The 15,500-nt window shown below is 39.1% G+C and overlaps 1 protein-coding gene across 1 annotated transcript in view; it reads left to right on the forward strand.

The window, feature by feature from the left end:
• The window catches only part of LOC134809307 (uncharacterized), a 205,540-nt gene extending 192,683 nt beyond the window's left edge, over window positions 1-12,857 (forward strand). Inside the window, exons 5-7 of the mRNA XM_063804242.1 lie at window positions 5,974-6,144; window positions 10,047-10,115; window positions 12,763-12,857. Of these exons, the coding sequence (XP_063660312.1) occupies window positions 5,974-6,144; window positions 10,047-10,115; window positions 12,763-12,775 (253 nt within the window). The 3' untranslated portion in view covers window positions 12,776-12,857. The remainder of the gene's footprint in view (window positions 1-5,973; window positions 6,145-10,046; window positions 10,116-12,762) is intronic.
• Window positions 12,858-15,500: the final 2,643 nt, after the last annotated feature.

A 15,500-nucleotide genomic window follows, 5' to 3' on the forward strand; every position in this document is an offset into this window, starting at 1 on the left:
GCATTTTAGTAAAGCCATTCAGGAAGTCTCTGTGGAGTTCCAAACTTTCCCATATTTTCCTGTCTTCTTCTGAGCCCTCCAAACTGTTCCAACCTCTTCCTGTTACTCAGTTCCAAAGTCACTTCCACATTTTTGGGTATAATTTCAGCAATGCCCCTGGCACCAACTTACTGTATTCATTTGTTTTCAGGCAACTGATAAAGAGATACCTGAATCTGGGCAATTTTACAGAGGAAAGAGGCCTATTGGACTTACAGTTCCAAGTGGCTGGGGAGGCCTCACAGTCATGGCGGAAGGCAAGGGAGAGTTCGTGATATCTTACATGAATGGTGGCAGGCAAAAAGAGAGCTTGTGCAGGGAAACTCTGCCTTATAAAGCCATCAGATCTCGTGAGACTTATTCACTATTAAGAGAACAGCATGGGAAAAACCTGCCCTCATGATTTAATTACCTCTCACAGGGTACCTCCCACAGCATGTGGGAATTTAAGATGAGATTTGGGTGGGGACACAGCCAAACCATATCAGTGTCCTGCAAAGGGGGAAGCCTCTTATAAAACCACCAGATCTTGTGAGAACTAACTCACTATCATGAGAACAATATAGGGGAATCTGTCCCCATAATTCAATTATCTTCACCTATTTTTCCCATGACACATGGGGATTATGGGAACTACAATTCAAGGTGAGATTTGGGTGGGAACACAGCCAAACCATATTAGTATGTATCTCTAAAAAGCAACATTAAAAAATAAACTGCAATACTATTAAGATAGCAAACAAAAGTAATATCTTCTAAGGCCAGGCACAGTGGCTCATGCCCGTAATCTCAACATTTGCAATACCAAGATGGGCCGATATCTTGATCCCAGGATTCTGAAATTGTGTGCTTATTTACTCATGGTGTAATTTACTTTTGATAGCTATTGTATTTTCTATAAACTGGTAGTTCAATCTGAAGGCTTGATTGGATTACAGTTAAAAATATTTTGTGAAAGAGCACCCTTTACTACATTATGTGTCATTTCTGGACGTCTGGGAAGCAGATGTCGAGGCATAATTAGAAGTGCAAAAGATTTATTGGGAAAAATGCCTGAGAGGATAGAGGAGAAGGGGAACAAGAGTTTTTATGATCTGCACAAAAATTCTGAAGCTTTTAAAAATATATAAATTATTTAGGATTTGCACCCCATTCTCCTTCATGTCTTCACCTGCTACGTTTTCCCCTCAGAAAACCTTAATTGCAAATTTGAATTTCTCTGAGTTTTTGAGTGGGCTATGATCTTTGTGATTTCTAATACTTCCACATGCTATTGGTTCCTTTGCTTGGAATATTCTTTCCGTCTTGGTCAATGTGAACTCTTAATTATACTATAAAGATAACTTAAATATCATCTCCTCTAGTAAACTCACCTTCACTTACCTGGAGACTGGTTGACTGATCCTTTCTCTAAATTTCTGTAAATCCTCATATGTATGTGTAGAACAGTGCTTATCTTATGTTTTTTCACAAATTATTTATGTGTTTGTTTCCTCATTTAACTGTGGGTTAGAAAGACTGCAAATATGCTATTTCTTCTGTACATTATTCACGATTAGTACAGAGCTTGATCAATATTAGCTGTTCAAAAGAATGAGTACATAATTCCTCAATGAAGTGTAGTTTCAAAGCCAGTTTCTCTACTCTCTTGCTCTCTGATTAAATATTCATCTTTCAAACTATTACCCAAACTGCATTTTAGGGACAATAAAACACTTAGTTGTTACGCACAAGGGCTCTGAAGCCAAACACCTTGAGTTAAAATCCTCTCTAAGCCACTTACTGTGTGACCCTAACCACCTTGGCCTTATTTTCTGCATCTGTGAAATAATAATTAGATTATCAATTTTATATGGTTGCTTCAAGGATTAAATGAGATAATAGGTAAGCTTTCAATAAACATTCGTTAGCATTTCCAAAGATCACATCTCATATAAAATCTTTATATTTACTTAGCCCTGTATCACATGCTCCAGCTACATTAACATCACTGTTACCAATAATTCTATTAGCTGGCCGGGCATGGTGGCTCATGCCTGTAATGCCAGCACTTTGGGAGGCCAAGGCGGGCAGATCACGAGGTCAGGAGTTCAAGACCAGCCTGACCAACATGGTGAAACCCCGTCTCTACTAAAAATACAAAAATTAGCTGGGGCATGGTGGTGCATGCTTGTAATCCCAGCTACTTGGGAGGCTGAGGCAGGAGAATCGCTTGAACCCGGGAGGTGGAGGTTGCAGTGAACCGAGATCATGCCACTGCACTCCAGCCTGGGCAACAGAGCGAGACTCCATCTCAGAAAGAAAACCAATCAATTAGCTTATAATTATTTATTATGTTCAATGCATACTTTAATTGATTGAGCACATATTTTGAATCAAGCACTGCTCTAGATATTAGAGATATAGCAGTGAACAAACATTTATTTTTTTTTCCTTCACGTGGCTTATATTCTGGGGAGAGGGGGCAGGCAATAAGCGAAAATAAATATGCTAAATATATACTATTTGAGATAGTATACATTGAAATGGGGGAAATAATGTAGAACATGGGAGTTCAGGGAATGCTGAGGGGATGTTGTTTTAAATAGGGAGTTCAAGTAAAACCTCACTGAAAAGGTGATATTTGAGAAAAAACCGCGAGAAAATGAGGGAGCCAGTAATGTAGATATTTGAGGAAAAGCAGTTCAAAACAATAATGAACTGTTTTTCATTCAGAACAAAGGCTGAATTCTTGAAGCAGAAATGTGCTTGGCATATATAGAGAATCATGGGGAGGTCATATCGACCTAAGAAGAATAAGAAACAGGCACAATAATGGAGGCTAAAGTCACAGAGGTAGCAGGTTCCAAATGACATAAAGTGTGTTTTGTTTTTTTTTTTGCTTTGAGCGAGCTGGAAAGCCATTGCCAGTTTTGAGTGAAGGAGTGATGTGATAAATTTTTAAAAGATCATTCTAGAAGCTGTGTGCAGAATGAACTACAGATTGATAAGGATGGCGCAGAAATACCAAGTAGGAGTCTATTCCAGTAATCCAGATGAGGGATAATGATGATTTGGTTGAGAGTTGTAATGTTAGAGATGGTGAGAAGTGGGCCAGTTTGAAAAGTATTTTAAAAGAGCATAGAGGATTTGCTGATGAATTGGATTTGGGGTAAAAAAAGGAGAGGAGTTGGGCATAATAATAATAGCTAATGCATTTGCACTTAATACATATTCAACACTATTAAATTTTTAAATAAGTATTAGCTAATTTAGTTTTTAGAAACAATGAAGAAATAATTCCTGGAACATATGAGTACTCAATATTTACTAATTGAGGCACAGAGAGGATGACTAGCTTAGCCCATGCCATGCAGCTAGTAAATAGTGGATCCAAGATTCAAACCGAGACAGTGCAGCTACAGAGTTCATGATTTTAAGTACTGCATCATGGATGGATGCTTTGAAGGAATGTTAGGGCCAGGGTCTGGGATCCATGAGAATAAAGGAGGCCAGTGTTTTTGTGAGCTCAGCAGCCAAGAGCAGGAGTGGTGCTAAGAGGCCCAGGGAGATACCTGCTACCCCAAACATTGACTCTTTTCCCTGTGCAGGATGTTAGAAGCCCCCCCAAACTCCAGTAGTGTTCTACAGAGAGATAGTCAATGGACAATTTCTTAATTGGCCGTATTTTTAAAAAAATAGGCTTTCCATTTCATCCATACATAGGCATGTGCTTATTTTGCCTAAAAGGGTGTAACACAATTTGTCAACCAAAATGAAATTAATGTGGAAATTTTGTTGTTTGCTGGAATGCCACATTGGGGAATTATTTCATAGTTTTGATGAGTGAGCAGATATTAATTGAGAGACATGGAGTGATCAGAGGAGGTCAGTCAACCTGTGTGTGTTTATCAGCTGCTACTCCTTTATGTTTTATCTGTGTTCTGTAGGGCCAACCACTCAAGAAAGCTCAGGCCTTGGCTTAGCGTCTTCTCAGAAGCTCATAGGAGCTCCAGCCATTGCTGAGTGCTCTGGGCATGCTGTATCCATAGTGTAGACTCACACCTGGACACAGAGCATGTCCTGGTGCCATGTAAGGGGAGGACAAAAGACCCACTGTCTCACAGCAAGCTCTCCTGCAATTATGTTTTCCCATCAGTGTCATTATCAAACTGGGAGTGATTTCCACCTCCTTGTTTCTGGGAACATTCTTCAATGTCTGGAGACATTTTTGGTTGCTATAACTGGTGGGAGGTGAGTGCTCCTAACAGTGGGTGAAGGCCAGAGATGCTTCTGAATATCCTGCAATGCACAGGAGAGTCTCTGTGCAAAGAATTATCAGGCTTAAAACAATAGTGCTGACGATGAAAACTCTGGTGTAGGATGAAGCCTTCCTTGTCTTAGTTTAGGTTGGGCTATTGGGGTAGGACAGATTACCTCAGAGCTTATAGGACACACAGAAATCTGAATGGGAATAGCTGGGGCTATTGGAAAGATGTTAAAGGCCGGGACAGTCAGAAGGTGATTGGCTGAAGAAGAACTCAGCAGAATCCATTTCCCTTGTCTTTTCCATTATTGCTAGGGAAAGAGAGGATGCCAAAACGTGAAGGAATAGTCACCTGGTGCAATAGTAGCCAATGAGAAAATGTTGCTGGTGAGAAAATGATTACAACATATCGTAACAATTATTTTTCTAAATCAGAAGCCACAGATGTGTAGCCATTATCTAGCTATCTTCTCTCCTGTTAGCTTCAAGCTCTCTAAACACTTCCCTCCGGGAAAGAGGCAATTAATGGCACCTGCCTTAAAGTTTCTTTTTCTTTTACTTCTTTCTCTCTGAGAAACAGGATTTTTTTAACTTGTCCCTTTTCCCTTCCTTCTCTACTAAAATCAAGTTGGTGCTATCTATGTTATAGTTTCAATGTTAAGTGAATATGAAAGTGTCTCATCACTTATACAGTCTTACATCTGTTGAGATCAAGGCATCAGTCATGTTCTCGTGGTGGGAAAGCGCGGTGGCAGGACAGAACAAGCTGCAGATTTCTGATTAACCAGGAAGCTAAAATGCAGTCCGCTGGGAAGTCCGTGCATAGGTGCCTGATCTGTCCCAGGAGGTGCAGTAAACCTAACTCTAAAACCACACTCATTTGGCCTCATGAGAAAAATAATGTTAAAAGCTTAATTTCACACAATGAATATCTATGGGTGAAGAGGTCCGAGTCTTCCACGATATAAAAAATGTATTAAAAATGGATGATTACCTAACAGAGACAGGGTTAGTCATCTATGAAATGATTCTCCAAAATAACACTCAAACGCGCGCGCGCGCGCACACACACACACACACCACATACACATTTTGGGGGAGTAAACCCTTATGAAAGCTTATAAATTAAACTCTGCCCGTCATTTATATACCTACATGAGTGGTTTTATCAGCTCACCTCTGGAAAGCACATTGAATTTGCTATTTGTCACTAAAGGTAGGTTTTAACAGTGTTGATTTAAGACTGCTGGTGACAAGGAAAGATAACTAGTGGTCCTATGACTTAGATGTCTAAAGGATTCAATGAGATGGTTATTAGGGAAGCAAAGTGAAATTGTAGGACAAGCGAGTCTCCTGGCTTCTGTTGAATGAGGAAGTCAGAAGGCAGGCAGTCTGCTGAGAAATGTTCCTGCTTGTTCTGCCAGCCTGACCCAGGTGGCAGAACAAGCAGTGGCCATAAAGACAGTTGGCTAATCTAGGGAAAAAAAGCAAAATAATTATGTGAATAAATAATGTTACACAGTTGGGGTTATTTCTATCCCTCCATAATAGAAATGGGCAAACTATGGCCACTTAAAAGACCAGGGTACAGAGTGACGTCACCAAGATGGCTAACAAGAGTTAAGTGGTGCCCATTTTCTCCACAAAAAGGGACAAAAAGCAAATGAACAACTATATTTTGTGTACAGTGACCGAGGAAGCACTCTGGAGAGCACCAGGGGAGTGGTGAAAACCCCACAGAGCAATGAAATCCAGGACAGCACCATAGCAAGGGGAATGAGGAAGCCTGCCTTTGCAACACCGTTTCCCCCATGGGGATCAGCTCAGAGTCAGGAGGAAATTAATCTTACAGTTAAAAGGTAAGCTGGAGATCCACAGTAGTCCTCATTTATGCCACAAACATTAACAATCCTTGCTACAAGAGAGTCCCCCAGTCCTCACAGTCTCTGAATCCAGTTTGGAGAGTAGCTGGGAGTTTGTGTAGCTGCATTGCCTCAGAGTAGGAGCTCAACATGAGCACCCTGCGCACCAGCGACCTAAACTGCTGTGACTCAGCACCATCTTGAAATGGACCCACTAATACAGTGCATCCTGCTCTGGGGACCAGTAGCAACGGACTCTCTTCATCTCTGAGGTCCCACCGTCGTGCCACCAGGTGCGTATGGTTGCCTGCAGCATCACGACCCCAGCTGCCCAGAGCCTAGGCCAGACTGAATGACCGAGACCTTGACATCCAAAACTGCATGGCTACCCCACGCCCTCAGGAAACAAGCAGACCTGCACAGCATGCCGGGAGCATGACAAAGCTGAAATGGTGTGTTATTCATTGAACATTGAAAGGTGGTTTCTGATGAAATAGTCATTTCAATAATTCTGAGCATTTTTTTTGCCACATCTAACTGAAAAGCAACAATGCATTCAGTTTCTATGGAATCCAGGATGTTTAAAAAATGCAAATTTTATTATCAGTATAAATTGATGCATAATTTATAAGTGTATTGCTGATTAAAGTAAAACAGGTAAGGTATAAACAGGCCTTCCTGACAATCAGCACTTTGTTACCGCTCAAAGTTCCCTGCGTTAATCACACTCTGAATCAAAATCAGATGCTACTATGTGAACTCAAAAGGAAGTGAACTAAAAACACAATTTCCTGAAATAACTACCAGTAAGCATCACAGCAGAAACAGTCCAGGCTCTAAAATCAGAGAAACCTGGATTATAATACTGTTCTCTGCATTTTAGCAATCTTGAGCAGAAAACCTCTCAGAGACTTACTTATTTGTAGTATAGGAATATTATCTTCTAATCCTTTAGTTTATTGTAAAGGTTAAACAATGAGACAATATATGTAAAATGCCTAGCATATAACAGGTACATGCAAATAGTAGCTACTATATAAAATTTATTGATTTGCCTTATTCTCAACTAATTTATCTTCATGTAGAATCTAATGTATAAATTTAAAATAAATTCCCACAGATTGTCTTTTCCTCCTGAGAATTTATGTTTTATTATTTTTACTATCACAATTATTATTTCTTTTTTATTTTAAAAATGTATTTATTTTTGTTATACGTGAAGTTCTAGGGTACATGTGCACAACATGCAGGTTTGTTATATATGTATCCATGTGCCATGTTGGTGTGCTGCACCCATTAACTCATCATTTACATTAGGTATATCTCCTAATGCTATCCCTCCCCTCTCCCCTCACCCCGCAACAGGCCCCAGTGTGTGATGTTCCCCTTCCTGTGTCCAAGTGTTCTCATTGTTCAGTTTCCACCTATGAGTGAGAACATGCGGTGTTTGGTTTTTTGTCCTTGTGATAGTCTGCTGAGAATGATGGTGTCCAGCTTCATCCATGTCCCTACAAAGGACATGAACTCGTCCTTTTTTATGGCTGTATAGTATTCCATGGTGTATATGTGCCACATTTTCTTAATCCAGTCTATCACTGATGGACATTTGGGTTGGTTCCAAGTCTTTGCTATTGTGAATAGTGCCACAGTAGTATTTTAATTGATCAGTTTATGATGATTTGGAGAATTGTCCAGAAACTAAACAATCCTGACATTTCAGAAAGAGTAGCTGTGTTGTGAGCTACTCATTCACAAAGGACATTGCAGGAGACAAGAAGTGTTCATTGTTATTTCCAGCCTCATGTTTTCCTTTTAGTTCATTGTCTTTGTCTGGGCTACTATAACAGAATACCTGAGACGGGGTAATGTATAAAGAACAGAAATTTATTTCTCACAGGTCTGGAGGCTGGGAAATTCCAGATGAAGGCACCAACATCTGATGGGGACCTTCTTGCTGTGTCCTCAGTAGTGGAAGGCAGAAGGGCAAGAGAGGAAGAACTTCCTCTGTCAAGCCCCTTTAAAAGGGCACCTAATCCCATTCGTGAGAGAGGCGCCCTCAAGGCCTAATTATATCTTAAAGGCTCCACCTCTTAAAACCATCACACTGGCAACACCAAAATTTTGGAAGGGACATACTCAAATCATAGCAGGTATTGAAACATAGATAGAGAAATGCAACTTAAATTGTTGGGAAAAAGAAGACTACATGCTATATAATTGTATTTGTGTAAACTGTATAAACAGGTAAAGCTAATATAATCTGTTAGAGTCAGAATAATTGTGACCCTAGGTGGAAAAGGCTGTGTATGTGTGCGTGTGTGTGTGTGTGTGTGCACGTTCGTGTATGTATTGGGAGGGTTAGTGAGTGAAAACCTCTGGGGTGCATGAAGAGGACCAGTGATGGTGATATCTTATTCTTAATCATGGTGCAAGTTACATGGGGTTCATTCAATTTGTGAAAATTCAGCAAGATAAATCCTCCTAATGTGTTTGATTCTCTGTATATGTACTATATTAAATACAAACTTTTAAATACAGGATCATGGCAAAAACATTATATTTATAATTACATATTTTTTAGAATAGTTGAAAAAAGAAAGATAACTAAAAATTACCCAAAATTCTATCTCCACATTATAGCCAGTGCTGACATTTTATTTTATTATTCTGCTATTATTACTCTTTTTAAACAAAACTAGAGTCATGGTACATGTGGATTGTATCCTACTTTTGATACTATATATTATTTTTCGTAAATTCTGAATGTCATGAAATATGTTTTGAAAATATGATTTATAATACCGAAGTAGTATTGCATTATATGGATATGCCATATCTTATTTTACTAGTCTCATCTGCATAGAATTTAAGTTGTTTTCTTGGTTTTGTGTTTTTTTTTTTTTCAGATGGAGTCTGGCTCTGTCGCCCAGGCTGGAGTGCAGTGGCACCGTCTCGGCTCATTGCTACCTCCACCTCCTCGGTTCAAGCGATTCTCCCACCTCAGCCTCTCAAGTAGCCGGGATTACAAATGTGCACCACCATGCCCGACTATTTTTTGTATTTTTAGTAGAGACAGGGTTTCACCATGTTGGCCAGGCTGGTCTCAAACTCCTGACCTCAAGTGATCCGTCCGCCTTGGCATGCCAAAGTGCTGGGATTATAGTCGTGAGCCACCGCACCTGGCTGTTTTCATGGTTTTTTGCTCATAAATAATGCTATTATCAACAATATTGTACATAAGTCTGTCTCTCTGAACATTTCCTTAAAATAAATTCTTATAAGTGAAATTACTGAGTCCAGAGGTATAAATTCCTTAAGCTTTTAATAAATATTATCATTTTCCTCTCAAAAAATCCTGTGAACATTTAGCAGCAGTATTCAAAGGTACCAGTTTCTCTGCACCATTATCATCACAAGATGATACAGTTAATATTTATCAACATTTTACTAGCTCTGTCTTCTACCAAGTTCCTTTCCTTATGTAACTCTAGAAATCCCAACGGAATCTGTCCATGTTTCACGCATCCAGCTTGTTCTCATTTTTCATCTCAACCAGTTGTCTGATTCCAGCTTGTTATCTCCTTACTGCCAGCTCCTAACTTGCTTCCATTGCTCAGCTGCCATTCTTCCCTTTACTGTTTTTCCACAAGTATAGAAAAAGGCCTTTTCTTCAGTTCTCTACAGCATAAGATGAGGCTGTGTTGAAACAATTTAACCAGACTTTAACAAAGGCTTGGAGAAAACATAAAAGTTTCAAATTTCAGATATGTAAAATTGTGTTGTAGTTATAGATATTCTAATACCCCTAAGCCTCAAACCTTTCAATCAAAGTCACAGGAAGTTCTTAGGTTGATTCTGACACCTTGCAATTATATCTGTAATCTCTTACTGTTATCCAGCTACCATTTTTCAGGGAGCAGTTCAACTCCTCTACAGAAGAATGACCTTGAACACGTGTCCTATAACAGGTAACCACGACTCCAGCTTGTATAGATTTTTTGTATGTGTGATGGCAGTGCAGCATTTTAAAAATCTAGTAATATTTCTGCATTTAGTGACATCACATTGAAATCAACCATGGTGGGAATATTTACACTAGGGAAATTTAAAAATGCTTCAAATAAGGGCTAGTTTATTGTTTTTCTGATCATCTACACTTAAAAATATGATGGAGAAAATGTTAACAATGCAGATTATTAACCTAAAAGGGTGTCATGGCTGTAGGCATTGCATTGTGAATCGTAAAAAACTGAGAAAATATCCTTCCACTATTTGAAAACTACTATCTGATTCAATGAAGAAGCTATTCCTGTCATTGATGAACCAGTGATGTTCCAACAGATATCTTTCTTGTTTCACTTTTATCTTACTCATTAAAACACATACAAATATCAACCAACATTTATGTGGAAACTAAACACATGGCTGGGCATGGTGGCTCACGTCTGTAATCCCAGCACTTTGGGAGGCCGAAGCGGACGGATCATTTGAGGCCAGGAGTTCGAGACCAGCCTGGTCAACATGGTGAAACCCCATCTCTACCGAAAATACAAAAGTTAGCTGGGCTTGGTGGTGCATGCCTGTAATCCAATCCCAGCTTATCGGGAGGCTGAGGCAGAAGAATCGCTTGAACCCGGGAGGCACAGGTTGCAGAGAGCGAAGATCCCGCCACCGCACTCCAGCCTGGGAGACAGAGTGAGGAGATTCCATCTCCAAAAATAAAAAAAAAAAAAAAAAGAAAAGAAAAGAAACTAAACACATTCATCAGCTGCAGCCATAGTTTGGTTATGGAAACAAGAGTTTTGCAAAATTCAATAAAAGCATTTTGTAAGAATCAATAGGTTCTTCGATATTTTCAAAAAAGTGTTGTATATTTGAGTAATATTTGTAAATTATATGCTAGTACTTCTTTAAAACAATAAACCTTAAATGTAAATATGTGTGCATATGTATACTGGTGGATGTCACACCACTCACACCCATATGCAGTATTTTTGTTTTAATATAAAACTGGGTGTTAAGGAATTGCTGGTGCACTATTGACATAGAACCTATGTGACATTCTGGATTTTAATTATTGTGAGATAGGAAGGCATGGAGGGGGTTTTTAGGAGAGGAAATAACATAATTTAACTTATGATTTAACAGGATGTAACAGGATCACTATAGCTTGCATGTTAAGGACAGACTGAGAGCACAGTTGTAAACATAGGAAAACCTAGGAGGCTACTGGCAATATTCCAGGTCATAGACTATGGTGGCTGAAACCAGGATAGTATGAGTAGGGATAGCGAGAAGTTGTCAGCTCTTGCATATATTTTGAAGTTAGAATCCACAGGATTGTTGATGGATTAAATGTACATTTTGAAAAGAAAAGTGGAATTAAAAATTAGTCCAGGCTGGGCACTGTGACTCAAGTCTGTAATCCCAGCACTTTGGGAGGCCGATGTTGGTGGATCATGAGGTCAGGAGTTCAAGACCAGCCTGATCAACATAGTGAAACCCCGTCCCTACTAAAAATACAAAAAAGTAGCCAGGCATGGTGGTGCACACCTGTAGTCCCAGCTACTCGGGAGGCTGAGGCAGGAGAATCGCTTGAACCTGGGAGGCGGAGGTTGTGGTGAGCCGAGATCACGCTACTGCACTCCAGCTTGGGCAACAGAGTGAGACTCCATTTCAAGAAAAAAAATAGTCCAAGGTTTTCGGCCTAAGCAACAGGAAATTTGGAATTACCATCCACTGTAGAAAAGACTAAGAGTAGATAGGGAAGACTAACAGACTAAATTTTGATTGATACTTGTATTACATTAATCCTCAGATTAGAGGAGATTGTCAAAAACTCATTTTTGGATGTTTTAAGGTGCTTGTTAAACCTTTAAGTGGTGGTGTTGATTAGGCAGTTGGATATAAGAATGTGCATTTCAGTTTAGACTATAGACATAAATCTGGAAGTCATCAACAGATAAATGTCTAAAGTCATGTGACTGAATACAATCAGCTTGTGAGTAAAACTAGACAGGAAAGCAAAATAATTCAAGTACTGGAACTGAAATATTCTAATGTGTAGGGGGCAGAGTATGAAGAAGAACTAGGAAAAGAGACATGCAAGACTGGTCAAAAACGCAGGGAAAACAAAATGAGTGTGATGTCTTAGAAGCCAGGTGAGAAGAGTATTTTAAGAAATCAGGAGTCATCAACTGTGTCATATCCTGCTGACGGCTCAAATAAGACGAAGACAGAAATAATCACTGCATCTAGCAATAGAAATACTATTTGGCAACCTGGGATAAGAGCAGTTTCAGTGGAGTGGTGTGGTAAAAAGCTTATTTGGATAGTTCAACAGAAAACAAGAAGAGATACAATTTTGGCAAGGAATACAGACAGCTGTTTCAAGGAGTTTTTCTGTCAAGAGGAAAAGAAAATGGGGCATTTGTTGCAGGTTAAAATGAGGTACAGTTGGAGCTTTTTTGTGAACACAGTGAGAGCAATATTGAAATGTCTGTATGCTAAAGGCAATGATCTAGCAGAGAGGTGTTGTTTTTGGTCTGTTTTATGTTGCCATAATAAATTTCCATAGATTGGAAAATGTGTAATAAAAATTTATTTGTGTTACAGTTCTGCAAGCTAGGAAGACCAAGACCATGGCCCTGGCATCTAGGCAGGGAGCTTCATGCTGTGTCATCTCCTGGTGAAAGGCCGAAAGGCAAGATAAGGTGAGGTTAAGCCACTCTCATGATAACTAACTGACTCCAGTAATAATGACATTAATTTATTCATAAAAGCAGAGCCCTCGTGACTCAATCACCTCTTATTACACCCCACCACCCAACACCATTGCACTGGGAACCAAGTTTTCCACGTATGAACTTTGGGAACACATTCAAATGATAGCAGGGAAGAATTTGATGATGCAGACGAGAAAGGGGATATTGCTTGAATAGGCAATAAGGGACCGAATCTAGCGTGTAAATGGCAGTGAGCTCTGTAGTTAGTCAGGATCATGGACAATTACACATAGCAACAAGAAAGAAGGTAGAATACATGGCCGTAGTCACAGGTGGGTGTCTAGATGAAGAAGTAAGAGCTTTGGAAAATTTTGGCTGTTTCTATCTTTTGCAGAGGATGAGCATGGGCAAAGAGCTTTTAAAAAATGGAAAAGAGAAAAGAAAGTATAATATGGCCCTCTAGGTGATGGAAAAGTATGTTCTAGGGAGATGATATGGTTTGGCTGTGTCCCCACCCAAAATCTCATCTTGAATTGTAATCTCCATAATCCACATGTATCAAGGGCAGGACCAGGTGGAAGTAACAGGATCATGGGGGAGGTTTCCCTCGTACTGTTCTCATGATAGTGAGTGAGTCTCACAGGATCTGATGGTTTTATCAGTGTCTGGCATTTCCCCTATTTGTACTCATTCTCTGTCCTGCCTCCCTGTGAAGAGGTGCCTTCCACCATGATTATAAGTTTCCTGAGGCCTCCCCAGCCATGCGGAACTGTGAGTCAATTACATCTCTTTTCTTTATAAATTACCCTGTCTCAGGTACTTATTCATAGCAGTGTGCGAATGGAATAATACAGGAGATGGGATTGGATGTCTTTCACATAACTGAAATCTATATACTAAAAATTAAATCCCAACTTTCCTTCACCTGCATTACTATTCAGTGCTCATTAGTATCTAAAATTCTTTGAGTAGGACACTAGGCTAAGCACTGTATCATTATCTTATTTGATCTTCACCATAACTCTTATTTGTTAGAGATAGCTGGTTTTCACATTTTACAGATGAGGAAACCGAAGCTGTGAGATATATATATATATATACACACACACACACATATATATGTGTGTATATATATACATATATATATATATATATATTTACCAAACTATTAAGTGACAGTAACATTACTCAAATTCAGTGTATATTCACGGTCATAGTCCTTAACTACATAGAGAGCCATATAGAACATTATCAGAACTCTAGATTTTACTCAGCATGAAATGTATATTTTATACTACAATGATATCTCAGTTGCCCAAGTAAGTATTTGAGAAGTCACTCTGGTAGGCAGAAAAGTGGACCCTGCCTGCAGATATCTATGTCCTAATCCCTGTAATCTATAAATCTGTTACATTACATGGCAAAGAGGAATTAGGGTTACAGATGGAATTAATGTTGCTAATCAACAGATAGAAAAATTATCTGGGTATGGCCAAAGTAATCAGAAGGGTTCTTAAAAGTGAAATGAGCTTGCAGAATAAAAGATAATTAAAGAGATGGCACTGTGAGAGGCCATGGTCTGACATTGCTGGCTTGAAGATGGAAAATGGGGCCATGAGCCAGGAAATGTGGGTGGCCTCTGGAAGTTGGAAAAGGCAAATAATCCAGATTTTCCCCTACAGTCTTCAAAAGGAATATAGCTCTGTGTACTTTGATTTTTGTCCAATGGGATCCATTAATACTTCTGACTCCCAGAATTGTATGATAATACGTTTTTGCTATTTTAAGCCACTAAGTTTGTGGTAATTTGTTACAGCAACACTAGGAAACTGATAGTCATCGTTAACTTTTCTTTGTACCTCTCCACCATTTCTATCATAGTCATAATGAAAATTTGTGTGGGTTTTATCTTTAATTTTTGTTGGCTTATCACTCCCTCACCACCATGTTGTCTTAGAAAGGATTTAATGTTCTTACTGGGTTAATATCTTCAAAAAAGTTCATCTTTTCTGGCTTTATTTTCGTTTAATTCAGTACCTCATTTTCTCTCCACTGAATATTTGTGGTATTATCTTTGCTAGTTTTCTTGCCTTCTACACTTATGCCTTGGTCCACATTTGTGCAAAGTGATCCATCATTCTAAAATGCATGCCATGACACAGGGGAGTATGTAGAAGTAGATGAGAGGTGCTTTAGCGAGAGCCACCAGCGTGAAGGAAGTTGGTTTTTTACCCCCTGTTTCCATGTGAGATTTGTTTTATTTAGATCATTCATTATGCATTAACTTACTCTTGCTATTGCTTACAGACAGGATACTTTACTTTTAGAAACTACAAGTGCAAAGCACAGGAATGTAGATGCTCACCACAACTTAGAGTTATGTGGGTGCTTCTCTGCTTCCTGTTCTCATCACGGGACATGACAATGCAACAGAGAGGACTTTTGACATTCCTAGTTAAGAAACCATTCATAAGCAGCAAAAAGAAAAACCATTAATCCAACTTATTCCTAAATCCTAATAATCTGTATTCAAATTGTTTATTTAGCATTATAGAATGAAGACTGAACTTGGAATCTTAAACATGGAAGGTGAATTCTACCTTTAACTCTTATTGCATATATGTCCTC

Source organism: Pan troglodytes, chromosome X, assembly GCF_028858775.2.
Source record: "Pan troglodytes isolate AG18354 chromosome X, NHGRI_mPanTro3-v2.0_pri, whole genome shotgun sequence".
NCBI classification, from domain to species: Eukaryota; Metazoa; Chordata; class Mammalia; order Primates; family Hominidae; genus Pan; species Pan troglodytes.